Below are 15,870 nucleotides of genomic sequence, written 5' to 3' on the forward strand. Positions count from 1 at the left end.
TGTGCGTAGCGGTGTCTTACCATGTCAGAGGGCTTGAAAGGGTTTCCCTGGCCACTGATTCCCCCTGAGATGCTGAAGCCTAAGCCTGGATTCTTCTCAATCCGCACACAGAACTGTCACAAAGGGCAGGCGATAAGACACGTCATCAAAATCACACGCCGCAACATCTATTTGTCATGCTGTACATTGCCACTGCATACTTGAGTCCTTCAAAATATCTATCAAACTGCACTAACAAGGAGTCGGCTCATTTAGATATGAGATATTTTTTTCTATTGGCAGTAAAACTGATCTAAAAGCACTAGTCTATGACACTCATGTTAAAGGAGAATTCCGGTGTGATATTGACCTAAAGTGTGTTGAAACATGATACAGAGTGTGAACGTATGTCTCATAGCCCATCTCGGCTTGTCCCCTGCACTCCAAAATCTGGCGCTTGTTAGCCGATGCTACCAACAGCTTTTTCAATGGTGGTGCTTCGGCATCGGGCTAGCCATGCAAATAAATCACTGTTTTACACCATTTACGAGGCTCAATGTATCTCCACACTTCATTGGTAGACTTCCGAGGGCCCTGACATTTAAAACGAGACATTGAGAACTTTGAAAAAGCACTGGTAGTTTACTTACAAGACGATTTATACAAACAGTATCTTGATGAAGTTTAGCGTTTGCAGCCATCTTGAATTTAGTCACGATAAGTCGAGCGACGAGTAAGAATGAACAGGTATGATAAGGGATCAGATTCCAAAAATAATTCAGTGGAAATGCATGGATTCCAGTTGCTGCTACTGAAAGAAACTGGAATCCATGCATTTCCACTGAATTATTTTTGGAATCTGATCCCTTATCATACCTGTTCATTCTTACTTGTCGCTCGACTTATCGTGACTAAATTCAAGATGGCTGCAAACGCTAAACTTCGTGAATATACTGTCTGCATAAATCGTCTTGTAAGTAAACTACCAGTGCTTTTTCAAAGTTCTCAATGTCTCGTTTTAAATGTCAGGGCCCTCGGAAGTCTACCAATGAAGTGTGGAGATACATTGAGCCTCGTAAATGGTGTAAAACAGTGATTTATTTGCATGGCTAGCCCGATGCCAAAGCACCACCATTGAAAAAGCTGTTGGTAGCATCGGCTAACTAGCGCCAGATTTTGGAGTGCAGGGGACAAGCCGAGATGGGCTATGAGACATATGTTCACACTCGGTATCATGTTTCAACACACTTTAGGTCAATATCACACCGGAATTCTCCTTTAAGGATCACAGCTCTTATTAACTACAGCCAAATCACAATCTTGGAGGATATCCTTTACCGACACCACTCTCACTCGTGTCATGTTGCTTAATTAGCCGTACATTAAATCATGGTGTCAGATGGTCTATCCCAAGTCACAGCTCTACCAGTATATACCGTACCAATCTATGACTCCATTTACGAGATAGCCTATTAGACCGAGGAATAGCAAGCAGACTCTGAGCAATTCTCTTCATATCCTAATGTTACTCACGATAACGGAAATAAAACATACAAGAGCTCCTAATCCAGAGTGCATTAACTGACATTAAGAACATAGCCGGCGCTAGCTGGGCCTATGTTCTTCTGTCTACTCTAACACACCGGGTTGGGCCAGACCTGCTCCTGGAAGCCATCTATGCTCTTCTGGCCCTTGGTCTGGACGAGGCAGCGGGCGCTCTGGGGCCGGGGGCTGGTGGTGGTTATGGGCATGGGGGGCAACGGGGACTGGTACTGCTGAATGGAGATCTTGTTGATGGCACCCTCGTACTGCTGCTGCTGCTGATGCTGCTGCTGCTGCTGCTGATGATGCTGCTGTTGCTGCTGTTGATGTTGATAGGGCTGCTGTGGTTGATACTGATGCTGCTGCTGATGGTGTTGGTATGGCTGTTGTGGCTGCTGCTGGTACTGCTGCACCTGCTGTTGATGTTGCTGCTGCTGCTGGTGATGGTGGTGGGATTGCTGCTGCTGCTGCTGCTGCTCTCGGATCTGGCGGTGGGTTGGCGTGGCGGAGGCCGTGGCCGAGGTCATGATCATGCTCTGGGGCTGGTGGCCGACAGCCTGGGAGTAATTCAACCCGGGTGGCAGAGAGTCAGGATGCTGTAGACACAAACACGAAAGCTTACACACACTGCAGAGCAAAGAGGCCCACAGAGAGAGCCAGGAGATGGGATATCATGCACGCTACACAAAGATATTAGGCTTTTATTATTATTGTTTAAAATGTTATTTTATCAAGAATCTATAGAAGCAACATTATCAAGAGCTCTATGGAAAGGCATGAAACAGTTGGACTGTCAAAAACCCCTCATCATTCTTCTCAAGATGTAAATGAACCCTGCTCCACTGTACTGCACAAAGAGAGCATTACAGTATTTGAAGAGTTTGGTTCCAAAACGCTCCATTTTTAAAAACATTAAAAAGTCATGTCATTGTATTGTGTATTTCAGGTGATATCAATAAAATTGCAGTTGTGTTGTTTTGATTCAGTAAAGATAAATCAAACAACAATACCCAAGTACCGTTCTACTGAAATTACTTGGAAAACGAAAAAAAAAAAAAAAATATTCATTAAAAGTAAGTTCATTAAAATGGAGGATATAGCGTTTTGGAACCAAACTCTTAATTGGGGGCCAAGCAGCGAAGCTGCAGGGCAACCCATAGTGATTCTATGTTTTCTTCCCTATTATTATTATTACGCTTCCGCCATGGGAGTCTATGGCAGCCCATAGAACCGTATGGTAAAAAGTTGTGAAATTTGGCACACCGATTGGGGACAGGCCCATGATTAATTTCACCAAGTTTCATGCCGGCACCTCCCGCGCTCTAGCGCCACCAACAGGCCAAAGTTGGACGTGCGTTCACGTACGTAACTTTTGACCTGTTGATCCGATTTTGAAAAATGAGGTACCGTTGGAATCCTTGGACCAAGCCGAGTTCAACGCACCCTATGACGTCATTTTCCGCCATGATGGATTTTCCGCCATTTTGGATTTCATCAAAATCACTTAAAACGTATCAGAGGTCAAACATTTTGTCCGATCGACACCAAACTTCATAGATATCATCTACAGACCATGCCTCATTAATGCATTGCTTTTTGTCTTCGGAACTAAAACCGTTCGCGCGGAACAGCCAATCGAAATTTGCGGCGAAGCCGCCAAACAGGAAGTGAGCTCATATCTCAGCAACCCTTGCAGTTATGAAAACCAAACTTGGTAGGTAGACTTACGACCCCATCAGGAGAACACTTAAGAAATTTGGTGACCTTTGACCTCTAGGGGGCGCTGTAATTAAGAAACATGCTTTTTGGCCTGTAGCTGCAGTTGTGCTTAGAATTAAAACGCACTAGTGGTGTCTGGTAATACTGTTGGAGGTCCTTAGGCCGACCCAAGCCAACTTGTGATGTCATCGTAATCGATTCGGCCGCCATATTGGATTTAATCAAAAACATGTACAAGTTTTCGCAGGTCACAAATTTCATCTGTTCTTCACCAAAATTGGCAGAGACCATCTTCAGACCATGCCTGATGAGTGCATTGCTTTCTGGAACAATTGACAAAAGCATTGACCTGTACCAGCCAATCGAAACTTGCGGCGAAGCCGCCAAACAGGAAGTGATTTCATATCTCAGCAACGCTTTCATGTATCAAAACCAAATTTAGTACATGTACCTCAGACCCCATCGGGAGGACGCTCAAGAAATTTGGTGACATTTGACCTCTAAGGGGCACCGTAATTGACAAAAATGCATTTTGGCCAGTAGTTGCTGATGCGCATTATTTTGCAATGGAAGTCAATGGCAGCCCATAGAACCGTCTGGTAAAAAGTTATAAAATTTTGCACACTAATTGGGGACAGTCCACTAATTCATTTCACCAAGTTTCATGCCGGCACCTCAAGCGCTCTAGCGCCACCAACAGGCCAAAGTTGGACTTGTGTTCACGGACATAACTTTTGACCTGTTGACCCGAATGGCAAAATGAGGTATCATTGGAATCCTTGGGCCAAGCCGAGTTCAACACACCCTATGACGTCAATTTTTGACCTCTGTGTTTAAATCACAGCAAGTGTGATCATATCTCAGTCAATCTTTTATTTTTGATGTGAAACTGATGACAGCAAGTTCCATCTAGTTCATTCTAATGTGTGCGTGCAAGGGTGGGACGGGATGGGATGGGCAGGGGCGGTTGCGGCGGTGGGCTGGCTGGGGGAGGGGGCGGCGACACTCAGCCCTGGTTCAGCCCCACAAAATCAGTTATGTTTTGATGTGAAACTTGACCTTGTAACTCAGCCAATCTTGGGTTGTATGGCATGGAACTTGCTGTGACTGCTTAAGGCTATATGTCTGATGCAACGGCATTGACTTACATGGTTAATCTGGCCTGCTGAATTAACTGCTTGGCCCCCTCATTGCTGCTTGCAGCTATATTTTAGAAACAATTTGGGCCTGTCCAATACCAGCCAACTTTATCAGCTCCTGGTTTCCACAAGATTATGGCAATCATTCAGAGTGGCCTATCTGGGGTCCGTTTTAGCCTGAGTATTCAATCACAGTGGCTCTACATCTGCTGAAGATGACCCATACCTCCAAAAGTACTCTGAAGAGGCCGGTGCAAAGCTCAGAGAAATGCCATTTCAACAGGACCTGTCTGTAGTTTCTCTACTACACTATTACCCTGCCTCCACTTCTGCCTGATCAAGAGTGCCCCAGCAGCCACATCTAAATGCACACTCTGGCTTTGATGCCGGCCCGCTTTGCTCCAGTCTCATCTGAGACTCCTCTTACTCAAACTTTCTCGTCCAATTAAGCCAGAGAGGCTGCGGGAGCCATGCATGACGCATTAACGAGAGGGAGGGAGGCCCTGTGGGCGACTTCAGCAAGGCTCAGATGCTCCTCAGAGAGCGGCCAGCACTAGCTCTCCTCTCTCTCTCTCTCTCAGCCTCCTCAGTCCTGCTCTCCTCTTTCTCTCTCTCTCTCAGCCTCCTCAGTCGTGCTCTCCTCTATCTCTCTCTTTCTCTCAGCCTCCTCAGTCCTGCTCTCCTCTATCTCTCTCTCTCTCAGCCTCAGTCCTGCTTTCTACCTGCAGCCATTTCCACTTGCGTCACACCATCTCACCTCCGCTCTGGCCCCGGGCTCAAACACAGCAGCAAAATACTGAGAAGTTCTCGTATAGTTTCAGTCCAGGTTTTCAATTTCAGCGACCTTAGACAATAACCTTAGACTGATCAGAGATATAGTCAGTCTAAGGTTGGATAGATCAGATAGATCAGTGCAATACTAATAAAACTGAAAACAATAAAAGCCAAAATGCATTGGGAAACACTGTGTGGACGTAATAATAATAATAATAATAATAATAATACATTTAATTTGACATTTAATTTGACATTTAATTTGAATACATTTATTTGTATAGCGCTTTTCAAGACACTCAAAAACACTTTACAGTTTTCACATACATACATATTATATAAATATTACTACCTTGAAACAGGATCTAAATGTCATGGTGCTATAGTACCTTTCTCAAAGAAACTAGCCACCCACATGAAGCTATGAAGCACTACCAGCAACCATTTAAAAAAAAAATGCCTGCTTGGGAGACAGGGAATGGTTTGCTTTTAAAATTCACATCTTATCATGCTTTCCTGGCTCCTCTTAGGTGTCAGGTGTGCCAGTGAATTAGACCGAACACAAGTGGGCTCGAGATCAGGGATGCTTCTTAAGATGTGCTACATTATCCGTCTCCACTGAGAAGCACACAAAAACCCTCCTGAATGACAGCCAGGGAGACACTGACAGAATATGGTTGCCAAGGAGACCGGTGTAGAATAAAGCACTGGGAAAATGATTCAGTGGCAGTCGTTGGCAATTACCCCTGACATTTAACACTAGAATGGCAATCATGGCTAAATTAAGCAGCCCATCAGAACCACGCAGATGGACCATAAGATGTGACTTAAGATGGTGACAGGAGGAACAAGCAAGGGCTTTATACAAGGGCAAGTGTACGCTTTGGCTTAATCATATTCTCGTTAATAAATGAGAGCACGTTCTTATGAGATTACAATGGATGAGGTGGGGGTTGAGCGCTATGCAAACACACAGTGAAGATGGAAGCCCTCTCGTTAAAGACATATCACAAAGCCCTACATGGAGATGGCCTCTCAAATGGGATCTTGTGCCTTAAAGTGTAATTCCAGCGAAAATTGACCCAAGGGTGTTTTTCTGTATTAAAACACATCAAATAAGTCGAGACAGTATTTTTCGTTGATTAACCACTGCAGAGCTTGCTCCGGTATAAGCTATAGCCCCAAATAGCAAACAGTGGATTAGCTAAGGGCCGTGAGTTAAACGCTTCCCAAATAGTATTTTTCTAACCAGTAATATTATTCAAAACAGCATCAAACCTTGTCAGTAGCTTGCTTAGGGTCCCTACACATAAAACAAAGCACCAACAACGTAGTTAACGAACCCAGAGTTTATTACAGAAGACTAAAACACTTCCTAACCATAAATATATATACATATAGATATAAGCTCTCTTGAAACACTAGACGCCGTTCACACTGCAAGTCTTAATGCTTTAAAATGTGGCCTATATCAGATTCCAGTGTGAACTGTTTGCGGTTTCGAACTGACCCACATGTGCAAAAGAACAATAGGCCGGGATCACATTAACAGTAACGCAACACTCAGACCATAATAAGTTTTATCTTGCTCCTATGTAAGTATAAGTATTAGTATACTCTTTTGATCCTGTGAGGGATGTGTTACGGAGGCGATGGTAACACAAACTATGGTAACACAACGATGCTAACACAAACGGTTTGCCTTAAGGCGGGGATCACATTAGCCAGTGGCAAGCGGCAGGTTAAGTTGTAAATACAGAAACCTTAACCCTTAAGTTGTCACCTACAGAAACCTCCTTCTCCATGGGCTTGTGGAACTGTCAATCCGCAGTCAACAAAACGGACTTCATAGCTGGCTATGCCAACCACCTTTCGTTGGAACTCCTTGCTCTCACTGAGACTTGGATCAAACCAGAGAACACTGCCACCCCGGCTGCACTCTCCACTAACCTTACACTATCCCATCTGGACGAGGAGGTGGTACGGGCCTGCTGATCTCCAACAAATGGAAATTCACCCCGCTACTGCCTTCAAACAAATATGTTTAATTCGAATTCCATGCCATCACAGTGATCGCCCCAACTCTACGTGCTGGTCATCTACCGCTCTGACACTCTGCTGTCCTCCATCCCTGAGCATGACTGTCCGCTTCTTGTTCTCGGCGATATGAACATCCACTTAGATGCCCCAGGCTCAGCGGACTTTTTGGCCCTGATCCACTCCTTTGACCTCAAACTGGTTAAAAGCCCACCGACTCACAAAGCTGGCAAAGAGCTTGACTTGATCTTCACTCGGAACTGCAGCACAGACACCCTCATGGTGACGCCTCTCCATCTTTCTGACCACTTCTTCATCCAGTTCAACGTCAGCCTGACAGAACAGCCTCCGGCTCCTCAGCCGATGGTCACGTTCCGCCGCAACATCCGGAACCTGTCTCCAACGCACTTTTCCTCTGTGGTTGCCTCCGGTCTACCTCCACTCAACACCTTCTCCTCTCTGGAGGTTAATGAGGCCACAGACTCGCTCTGCTCCACACTGAGCTCGTGTCTAGACGAGCTGTGCTCTCTTACCACAAGGCCAGCTCGATCCAAACACTCTCATCTATGGCTAAATGATACCCTCCGATCGCAGCGCACCAAACTCAGAGCCGCGGAGAGGAAATGGCACAAATCCAAACTAACTGATGAACTCAAAAACTACCAGACACTCCTGACCTCCTTCTCAGCCAGCAGCACTGCTGCTAAGACGGCTTTCTACAATGACAAAATCAACAGCGCTACAGACACTCGAAAACTTTTCTCAACCTTCAAATCGCTACTCAACCCTCAGCTGCCTCCTCCTCCATCCAGCCTTACTGCAGATACCCTCGCCTCATTTTTTACAAACAAAGTGGCGGCAATCAGCAGTCAATTCTCTACATGCCCACTCAACGCATCTGACTCAGATACCGCACTCCTACAACCTCTAGGGACTGCTGGAACATCTTTTTCAGCATTCACGCCTCTCTCCGAGAGTGAAGTGTCCAGACTCCTGACATGCAGCCGTCCTACCACATGCTCGCTGGACCCTATACCTACGAGCCTACTTCAGTCCATCAGCCCGACCATCGCTCCAGCTATCACACATGTGATCAATGCCTCGCTGACCTCCGGCACATTTCCAACAGCGTTCAAAATGGCCCGGGTAACACCGTTACTTCTGAGCAGGGTTGAGCTTCTCTCAACCCTGCTCAAGTCGAGAACTACCGCCCTGTCTCACTCCTGCCTTTCCTATCCAAAGGCATTGAACGAGCAGTCTCCAAACAGGTCTCTGACTTCCTTTCACAGAACAACCTTCTGGATCCAAATCAGTCTGGGTTCAAAAGCGGCCACTCTACCGAAACGGCTCTGCTGTCTGTAACAGAAGCCTTAAAAGAAGCCAGGGCGACCGCTCGGTCATCAGTACTTATTCTGCTTGACTTATCGGCTGCCTTTGACACGGTTAATCACCGCATCCTTCTCTCTATACTCGCTAACATGGGAATCTCCGGTTCTGCTCTCTCCTGGTTTGAATCCTACCTCACAGGACGCTCGTTTAACGTATCATGGCTTGGTCAGCTATCTGCACTATTCATCTATTCTGGTTCAGGCAATAGTCATCTCACGACTCGACTACTGCAACGCCCTCCTGACAGATCTCCCAGCCTGCGCAGTGAAACCACTTCAGATGATCCAGAACGCGGCGGCGCGCCTGGTCTACAACCAACCCAAAAGGGCACATGTTACCCCGCTGCTCATCCAGCTACACTGGCTACCTATGGCGGCCCGCATCAAATTCAAGGCTCTAACGCTTGCCTACAAAGTAGTGTCCGGTTCTGCTCCCACCTACTTGAATGCCCTCATACAGACATACGCTACCTCCAGACTGCTGCGCTCCTCAGACGAACGACGTCTAGCTCTACCACCGGTACGCTCAGGCCAATCCAAACTTTTCTCATCTGTTGTTCCTCGTTGGTGGAACACACTGCCAGTTCCTACAAGGGCAGGGACATCCCTCTCCATTTTCAAAAAACTCCTGAAGACCCAGCTCTTTAGAGAACATCTCTTCTCATAGCAACACTTACAACAAGTCTTGCTGATCCTAGCACTCACTGATGCACTAATTCTTACTGTACTCTAATGTTTTTTTGTTTTTTAAATTGTCCTAAAATTGTTGAGAATTGCTCAAAAACTTAAACTGTTTACCATGTTGTTAGTCGCTTTGGCTAAAAAAGCGTCAGCCAAATGTAATGTAATGTAATGTAATGTAATGTACTGTAAATAGTAATTTATTTCTCAGTAAATATGGATATTGATCAGCTAAAAGCCTAAATAAATAGTAAATTAATTAGTTAATTAAGTAAATAAGAGTAAATAAAATGATCTAATTAGTTAAATTAATTAGTAAATCAAGCATAATTGTATGAGTAAAATTGTAAAATTCAAGTCGCTTTGGACATCAGCATCTGCCAAATACCATAAACAATATAGTTTGCTGGTGGGTCCATTTGTTCCTTACCTTCTTCATGAGGCTCTCTGGGGGCACATCTCTCCTGCCCAGTGAGTAGGGTGCCCACTGGCTGCTGGGGGACACCACCTCTTGCCCATTGTCTAAAATATTGCTCTGCTGAGAGGGGGTCTGACAGGGGAGAGGAGATCTTAGAGGGAAATGCAACATTGCACAGCACTCTTTCTCAATGCTGTGGAAAAAATTACAGGATTATCAACACTCCAGTTTACAACAATTTACTGTTTCATTTCGAGGGTGTAATGATTCTAGCAACATATCTGTAAATTACAAGTTTTCCTATTTTCCCGATTTAATAGCCAAACCTTCTATGTGAAAATGTGTTTTTTGTTGTTGCTGACATCTCCCTGACCATATCAAAAGCAGATTGTCTTTTTTTTCCATTGGCTTGAAAGCGATATAGCTTCCAAGAGAAAAACGACTATTGTAGAAGCAAGCTGCATGTCAAAAATTATGAGCAAGCCAGACAAGAACACAATATTGGCCTTTGTTTGCAATACTCTATCTGAGGCGGGCTGGCCATTTGCTGTCCCTGACTGCCGTCTGATAGCTTCTTAAATGGTAAATGGATTGCAGGTCCTTTAGAACAAACACCGAATGGTGCACCGTTTGAACTGAAACATAGACTGCAGCCATGCAACACAAACACCTGACAGTGAATGAGCAAAGAGATGAGAGGCAGAAAAGGAAGACAGAGGAAGAGAGCAAGGAAGAGACAGAGAGAGAGAGACAGAGAGAGAGAAAGAGAGAGAGACAGAAACAGAGAGAGAGAGAGAGAGAGAGAGCTAGGCCTGATAATAGGCATTGCTGTGTTAAACTGGGAGCTATGGATACAGTGTAGCTTTAACAATATTTGACATTTTAACAAATCAAGAAATGTTGCTATTCTAAGCTTCAAAAATTGTAGTGTATGTCTTACTATTTTTGACTTAAAGGAGAATTCCGGTGTGATATTGACCTAAAGTGTATTGAAACATGATACCGAGTGTGAACGTATGTCTCATAGTCCATCTCGGCTTGTCCCCTGCACTCCAAAATCTGGCGCTAGTTAGCCGATGCTACCAACAGCTTTTTCAATAGTGGTGCTTCGGCATCGGGCTAGCCATGCAAATAAATCACTGTTTTACACCCATTTACGAGGCTCAATGTATTCCAGTCCAATGTTCCATGGATTCCAGTTTCTTCCAGTAGCAGCAACTGGAATCCATGCATTTCCACTGAATTATTTTTTTAATCTGATCCCTTATCATAGCTGTTCATTCTTACTCGTTGCTCGACTTATCGTGACTAAATTCAAGATGGCTGCAAACGCTAAACTTCGTGAAGATACTGTCTGTATAAATCGTCTTGTAAGTAAACTACTAGTGCTTTTTCAAAGTTCTCAATGTCTCGTTTTAAATGTCAGGGCCGGAAGTCTACCAATGAAGTGTGGAGATACATTGAGCCTCGTAAATGGGTGTAAAACAGTGATTTATTTGCATGGCTAGCCCGATGCAGAAGCACCACTATTGAAAAAGCTGTTGGTAGCATCGGCTAACTAGCGCCAGATTTTGGAGTGCAGGGGAGAAGCCGAGATGGGCTATGAGACATACGTTCACACTCGGTATCATGTTTCAATACACTTTAGGTCAATATCACACCGGAATTCTCCTTTAATGTCTGTTCATAGTCTGTTCACAGTTTGATGAGAATACCATTAAAGGTTACATAATAAAAACAACATCTGTAAAAAAGAAATTGTGTTTATGAGACTTTTTCTTTTTTTTCCATATTGCATGGTGAAGTTACTGTAGCCAAAAAAAATCATGCATAAACATGATACAAGCTACCACAAAGACTACTAACTACTTTAGGTTTTGAGTCTCTTGTGTTATACTCACATTTGGGAGAGGTAGCCACTGAGCAGTTTGGTTGTCATGCTTTGTGTTATTGTAAAAGTTTATAGTCATGCTTCTGTTGGCATGCGGTGCTGCATAGCCTCCCGAGTACAGCATGCCCAAGTGTACTGTGTTGTGCTTAAGGACAGCGCTCTGAGTGAGAGGAGAGACAACAAAACCAACAGCAACCACGAGACATGAGTGACATGGGGGAGCCACATAGATATAGAGGTCACAACGAGGGTCGCACAGGGCGGCAGCGAGGAGGCGATGAGGCCACACGCCACACACACACTGCACGCGCGCAGGCTGCAACAGAGCGGAGTGAGCTTCGACAAAACACTTGAGCAGTAACAGCAACAGGAACAATTACATCATCACTGGCGCAACACAACAGCACAATCAGATACACTCATGGTTTACAGATATATCCAACAGTGAAGCACAACAGTGAAAAAGGTATGTGAGAAAAACTGTGTGCTGTGGAAATGTGATATAAATGTTGTTGAATGGGTTGTGTCTCACCATTGGAGGATTGTGAGTACATTTAACAGCGGTGGTGATAGTGACTTTACTGTGGCTGAGCTGAGGTGGATAGTACTTAAAGCAGTGATGTAATTAACGCATCTGTAAGGGTGATTGGTGTCATCACACAGTCAGACATTGGATACTAAACCTGTGTGGTTATGGCTAGTCAATTGACTTGTGTTGACTTAGCATTACCTGGTGTGGAGCTTCCCCAGGTGTTCAGCGTTCTTACTCACCCGATCTAATCGTTTGGCCTCTATGTGTCTGAGGAGCTGCTGCCTCCAGTCCACAGGCATCTTGGACGCAATGTCCTCCGGTTTAGATGCCATGGCCCGCAGTTTCATGTCCGCCGTGTCCATGATGACCTTCTCGTTGCAGGTGCTGAGGTTGTAGTCCGAGGGCATTTTCTCCAGCAGGGCGGCCATGGTGGGCCGAGCGGAGACTGGCCGGGCCTGGGACGCTCCGTAGGTCTCTGTGCTGTAGCTTCGTGCAGAGAGGGGGCGCCGTTGAGTCAAGCTCTTGGTGGGGTATCCCATTATGGGCTTCTTGGGCTCCTGGTAAGAGGAGTAGTCCTCTTCGTACCTACCGTTTCGCTTGTGGAACTGCGTGTCGCCCATGGTGGACATGCTGTTCTGGTGCTCCAGCATGGGCTTGAACTGGGACCGGCCTCCACCGCCCCCGTAGTGCTGCTGCTCGGCCTGCAGCTGCATCTCCTGGGCCTCGGCCACGCGGCGGAACAGCGCCATCTCCGTGGAGCTGACCAGAGAGTCGGCCCTCCGCAGGAACCCCGGGCGCGAGCGTGGCTGCGGCTGTGGCGGTTGCGAGGGGAACTGTGACGCGTCCTCGTTCACCGGGGACTGGCCCGGGTAGGAGAACATCTGGTCTGCGGCGGTCTGGTAACCTCGGTAGCCCCGGGGGCTCACCAGCTCCTTGGGCAGCGTCTTCCCCGGCTGGTTAATGTACTCGGGCGTGTTGGGGAATGGCGGAGGGGCCCGGCGATCGGGCTTGACCATGTCCAAGGCCCCCTGTGGGTTGAAGCTTTGGTCGAAGTGATAGACCTTCTTGGGGATGGCGGGTTTCTGCTGCTGCTGCTGATGCTGCTGCTGAAGCTGCTGTAGAGCCTTGCTGCTCGAGCTATAACCATCCAGGTCATCGTCCAGCAGGGGCACCGACTGGCTACGAGACATGCTCTGCTCCATGGCGGGCGGAAGGTCGGGCCTGTCCACACTTCCCTGGTTCTCGATGCTGTAGCTGTCCAGCGGGATGCTGTAGACCTTGTAGGAGCCCATGTCGATCTCGTCGATGCTCTGGGATTTCTTGAACTTGGCCTTGACCTCCTTCATCATGGGCGAGAGTCTCTCCGAGCTCTTGCTGATGACCAGGGTGTTCTTAGTGGGCTCCTTGCGTGCCTGGCCCTGGCCGTGCGCATAGACAGTGGGGTGACCCCTGCCTGCCCCACTGGGGTCCCGCTGGTCCAGGAAGCCCCAGCCTCCGGTCAGCGGGAAGGTGCCAGGCAGCTCGCCCATCTCCTGCTCAAAGTCCTTGCGGTCTGGGTTGGGGCTGTTGGCTGGGGTGAGTTCCAGCTTGGAGGGGAACGCGGTCCGGTCCTCGAAGGGACTGGGGGTCCGCGTCCAGTTCTGCCAGGGGTTGGGGGGCGCTGGGGGAGGCACTTCGGCGTCGGGGGTAGTGCGGACTCCGTGGAAGGGGTGGCCGGGCTGCTCCAGCTCCAGGGGCACACCAACGATGCGCTCCTGCCTCATGAGGGGTCGCCGGCCGTGCGCTGACGCGCTGTGCGGCTTCGACCCCAGCATGGGGTTCCCTGCGCTGCTGCTGCCCCCGCCACCCACTCCACCCACTCCACCCCCTCCGCCAACGCCGCCTCCCACGCCAACGCCCCCGCCACCGCCCGGCGTCTCCATGGGCGTCTCCTCGGAGACAAAGCCCGTGTTGTCGTAGTGGGGGGTGTCGTTCCAGCTGTCGAAGTTGTCGCTGAGCGGGCGACGCTCACCGCGCTGCTGCAGGGTGCTGGAGGGGGGCGTGTCCCTCTGACTCAGCAGAGGCTTGGTCTCGATGGGCTTCGGGAAAGACTGAGCCAGCCTGCAGGAGGGGGGAGGGGTGGCAGAGAGATGGAGAGAAAGAGAGGGGGATGGGTGGAGAGATGGACAGAAAGAGAGAGAGTGATAGGCGGATATGGAGTACAGTGAAAGAGGGATGAGGGAGAGAAAGAGAGAGGGAGGGTGTGGGGAAGAGGCAGCAGAGAGAGAGAGAGAAAGAGAGAGAGAGGGGGAGATGGAGAGGAAGGGAGAAATTAAAAAAGGAAGTCCAGAGGAAGAAAATGGGGAAAGAGAAGAGAAAAGAAGAGAAGAGAATGGGGAAAGAGAAGAAGAGAAAAGAAGAGAATGGAGAAAGACAAAAGAAGGCCAAAGATAGAGAAAAAGAGATGAAAAGAAATGGAGAGTGGAGATGGTGAGAGAGAAACAGTGAAAGGGGGAAGGAGAATAAAGTAATAGACAGAGAGATAGACAGAGTGAGGAAGAGAATGAGGAAAAGAGAGAGTTCAATGCAGAGGAAAGATGTGAAAGGAAGGGAGAGAAGAGAGCAGAGAGAAAGAAAGGGAGAGAAGGGAGAGGAGAAAAGTAATGAAGCGAGAGATTACAGCTTGTCTTTCGTAAGACACCTCACTGCATGGGAGACTCCACTGGGAGAGTGTGTGTATCTCTAAAAACCACTCTGGAACCCGGCATGCATCTCCAGAAAAACGAGAGAAGACACGCTGATCACCTCAGATTCCATATGCATACGTCCCAATCTGAGGGACTCTGGTGTCTGAGTGAGTGCAAACTCCAAAAGGATTATACAAATGTCTGACTGTAGGATCCTCTGTGGGCTTCTCTTTCAAATCATGACTTAATTTGGGGGTTATAAAAAAGATTTTCTTTGAAGTAACGGCACAGGCTAAGATTTTCGAGTCCACTGAGAGGCTCATCGCAACGCATTTCAATGAGGTTCTCAGTGGTCCCTCTGACTTTGGCTCTGGCAGAGAGTTGTCATGATGAACTTGTCCAAACCCCTTGTGGGTGAATAAATATTCATTTTAATGAGAGCAAAAACCAAAGTATGAACACTGCACCTTCAGAAGTGAAACCTAAACTTCAAAAGAAACTGTTGAAACATGACTTGAATGAATTTCACAGTGGCACAATACTGTAGATTTTGTATTAACATCAATAGGAGAGGTTACTCAACTTAAATCTCTCACACACACACACACACACACACAATCACATATAAACATGCACATACTGTACGCACACACACACACACACACACCTGTTGGTCCAGTGGGTCTGCAGCGCCCCCTCCTTGCCTGCCGCCTGCAGGGCGGCGACATTTCCTGGTGGGTTGGAGGAGCCGGAGGAGCCCTGAGAGGGGGAGTAGTCAGAGTAGGTGGCCGAGGATCCGCTGTTGTTGAGACAATGCATCTTATCAGGGTCTGACTCGTCAGTGGACTCTGTGGAGAGACAATGCATCTTATCAGGGTCCGACTCGTCAGTGGACTCTGTGGAGAGACAATGCATCTTATTAGGGTCCGACTCGTCAGTGGACTCTGTGGAGAGGCAGGAGAGCACGCAAAACAATGTTCACACAAGCATCACTGCGTTGGACTCAGGGCTTAGCACAGGCTACTGGAGTGATAGCAAGTCTGCTACTGTACAAAGTTAACACACAAGCACACACATACACACACTTTTCGTCTACACACGTGT

The 15,870-nt window shown here is 47.3% G+C and overlaps 1 protein-coding gene across 23 annotated transcripts in view; it reads right to left on the minus strand.

Moving 5' to 3' along the window:
* Nucleotides 1-15,870, minus strand: part of lrrc7 (leucine rich repeat containing 7) — a 141,732-nt gene that overhangs the window by 5,290 nt on the left and 120,572 nt on the right. For 15 of the 23 annotated variants that reach the window (XM_042057002.1, XM_042057015.1, XM_042057007.1 and 12 more), the window contains 6 exons: nt 15,434-15,614; nt 12,340-14,200; nt 11,579-11,728; nt 9,690-9,809; nt 1,623-2,117; nt 21-113 (listed from right to left, as the gene is read on the minus strand). In XM_042057002.1, coding sequence (XP_041912936.1) covers nt 21-113; nt 1,623-2,117; nt 9,690-9,809; nt 11,579-11,728; nt 12,340-14,200; nt 15,434-15,614 — 2,900 coding nt within the window. The remainder of the gene's footprint in view (nt 1-20; nt 114-1,622; nt 2,118-9,689; nt 9,810-11,578; nt 11,729-12,339; nt 14,201-15,433; nt 15,615-15,870) is intronic. The other 8 variants (XM_042057022.1, XM_042057020.1, XM_042057006.1 and 5 more) reach the window with 3 other exon arrangements.

The sequence above is a fragment of the Alosa sapidissima genome, chromosome 12 (assembly GCF_018492685.1).
Source record: "Alosa sapidissima isolate fAloSap1 chromosome 12, fAloSap1.pri, whole genome shotgun sequence".
Taxonomy (NCBI): Eukaryota; Metazoa; Chordata; class Actinopteri; order Clupeiformes; family Clupeidae; genus Alosa; species Alosa sapidissima.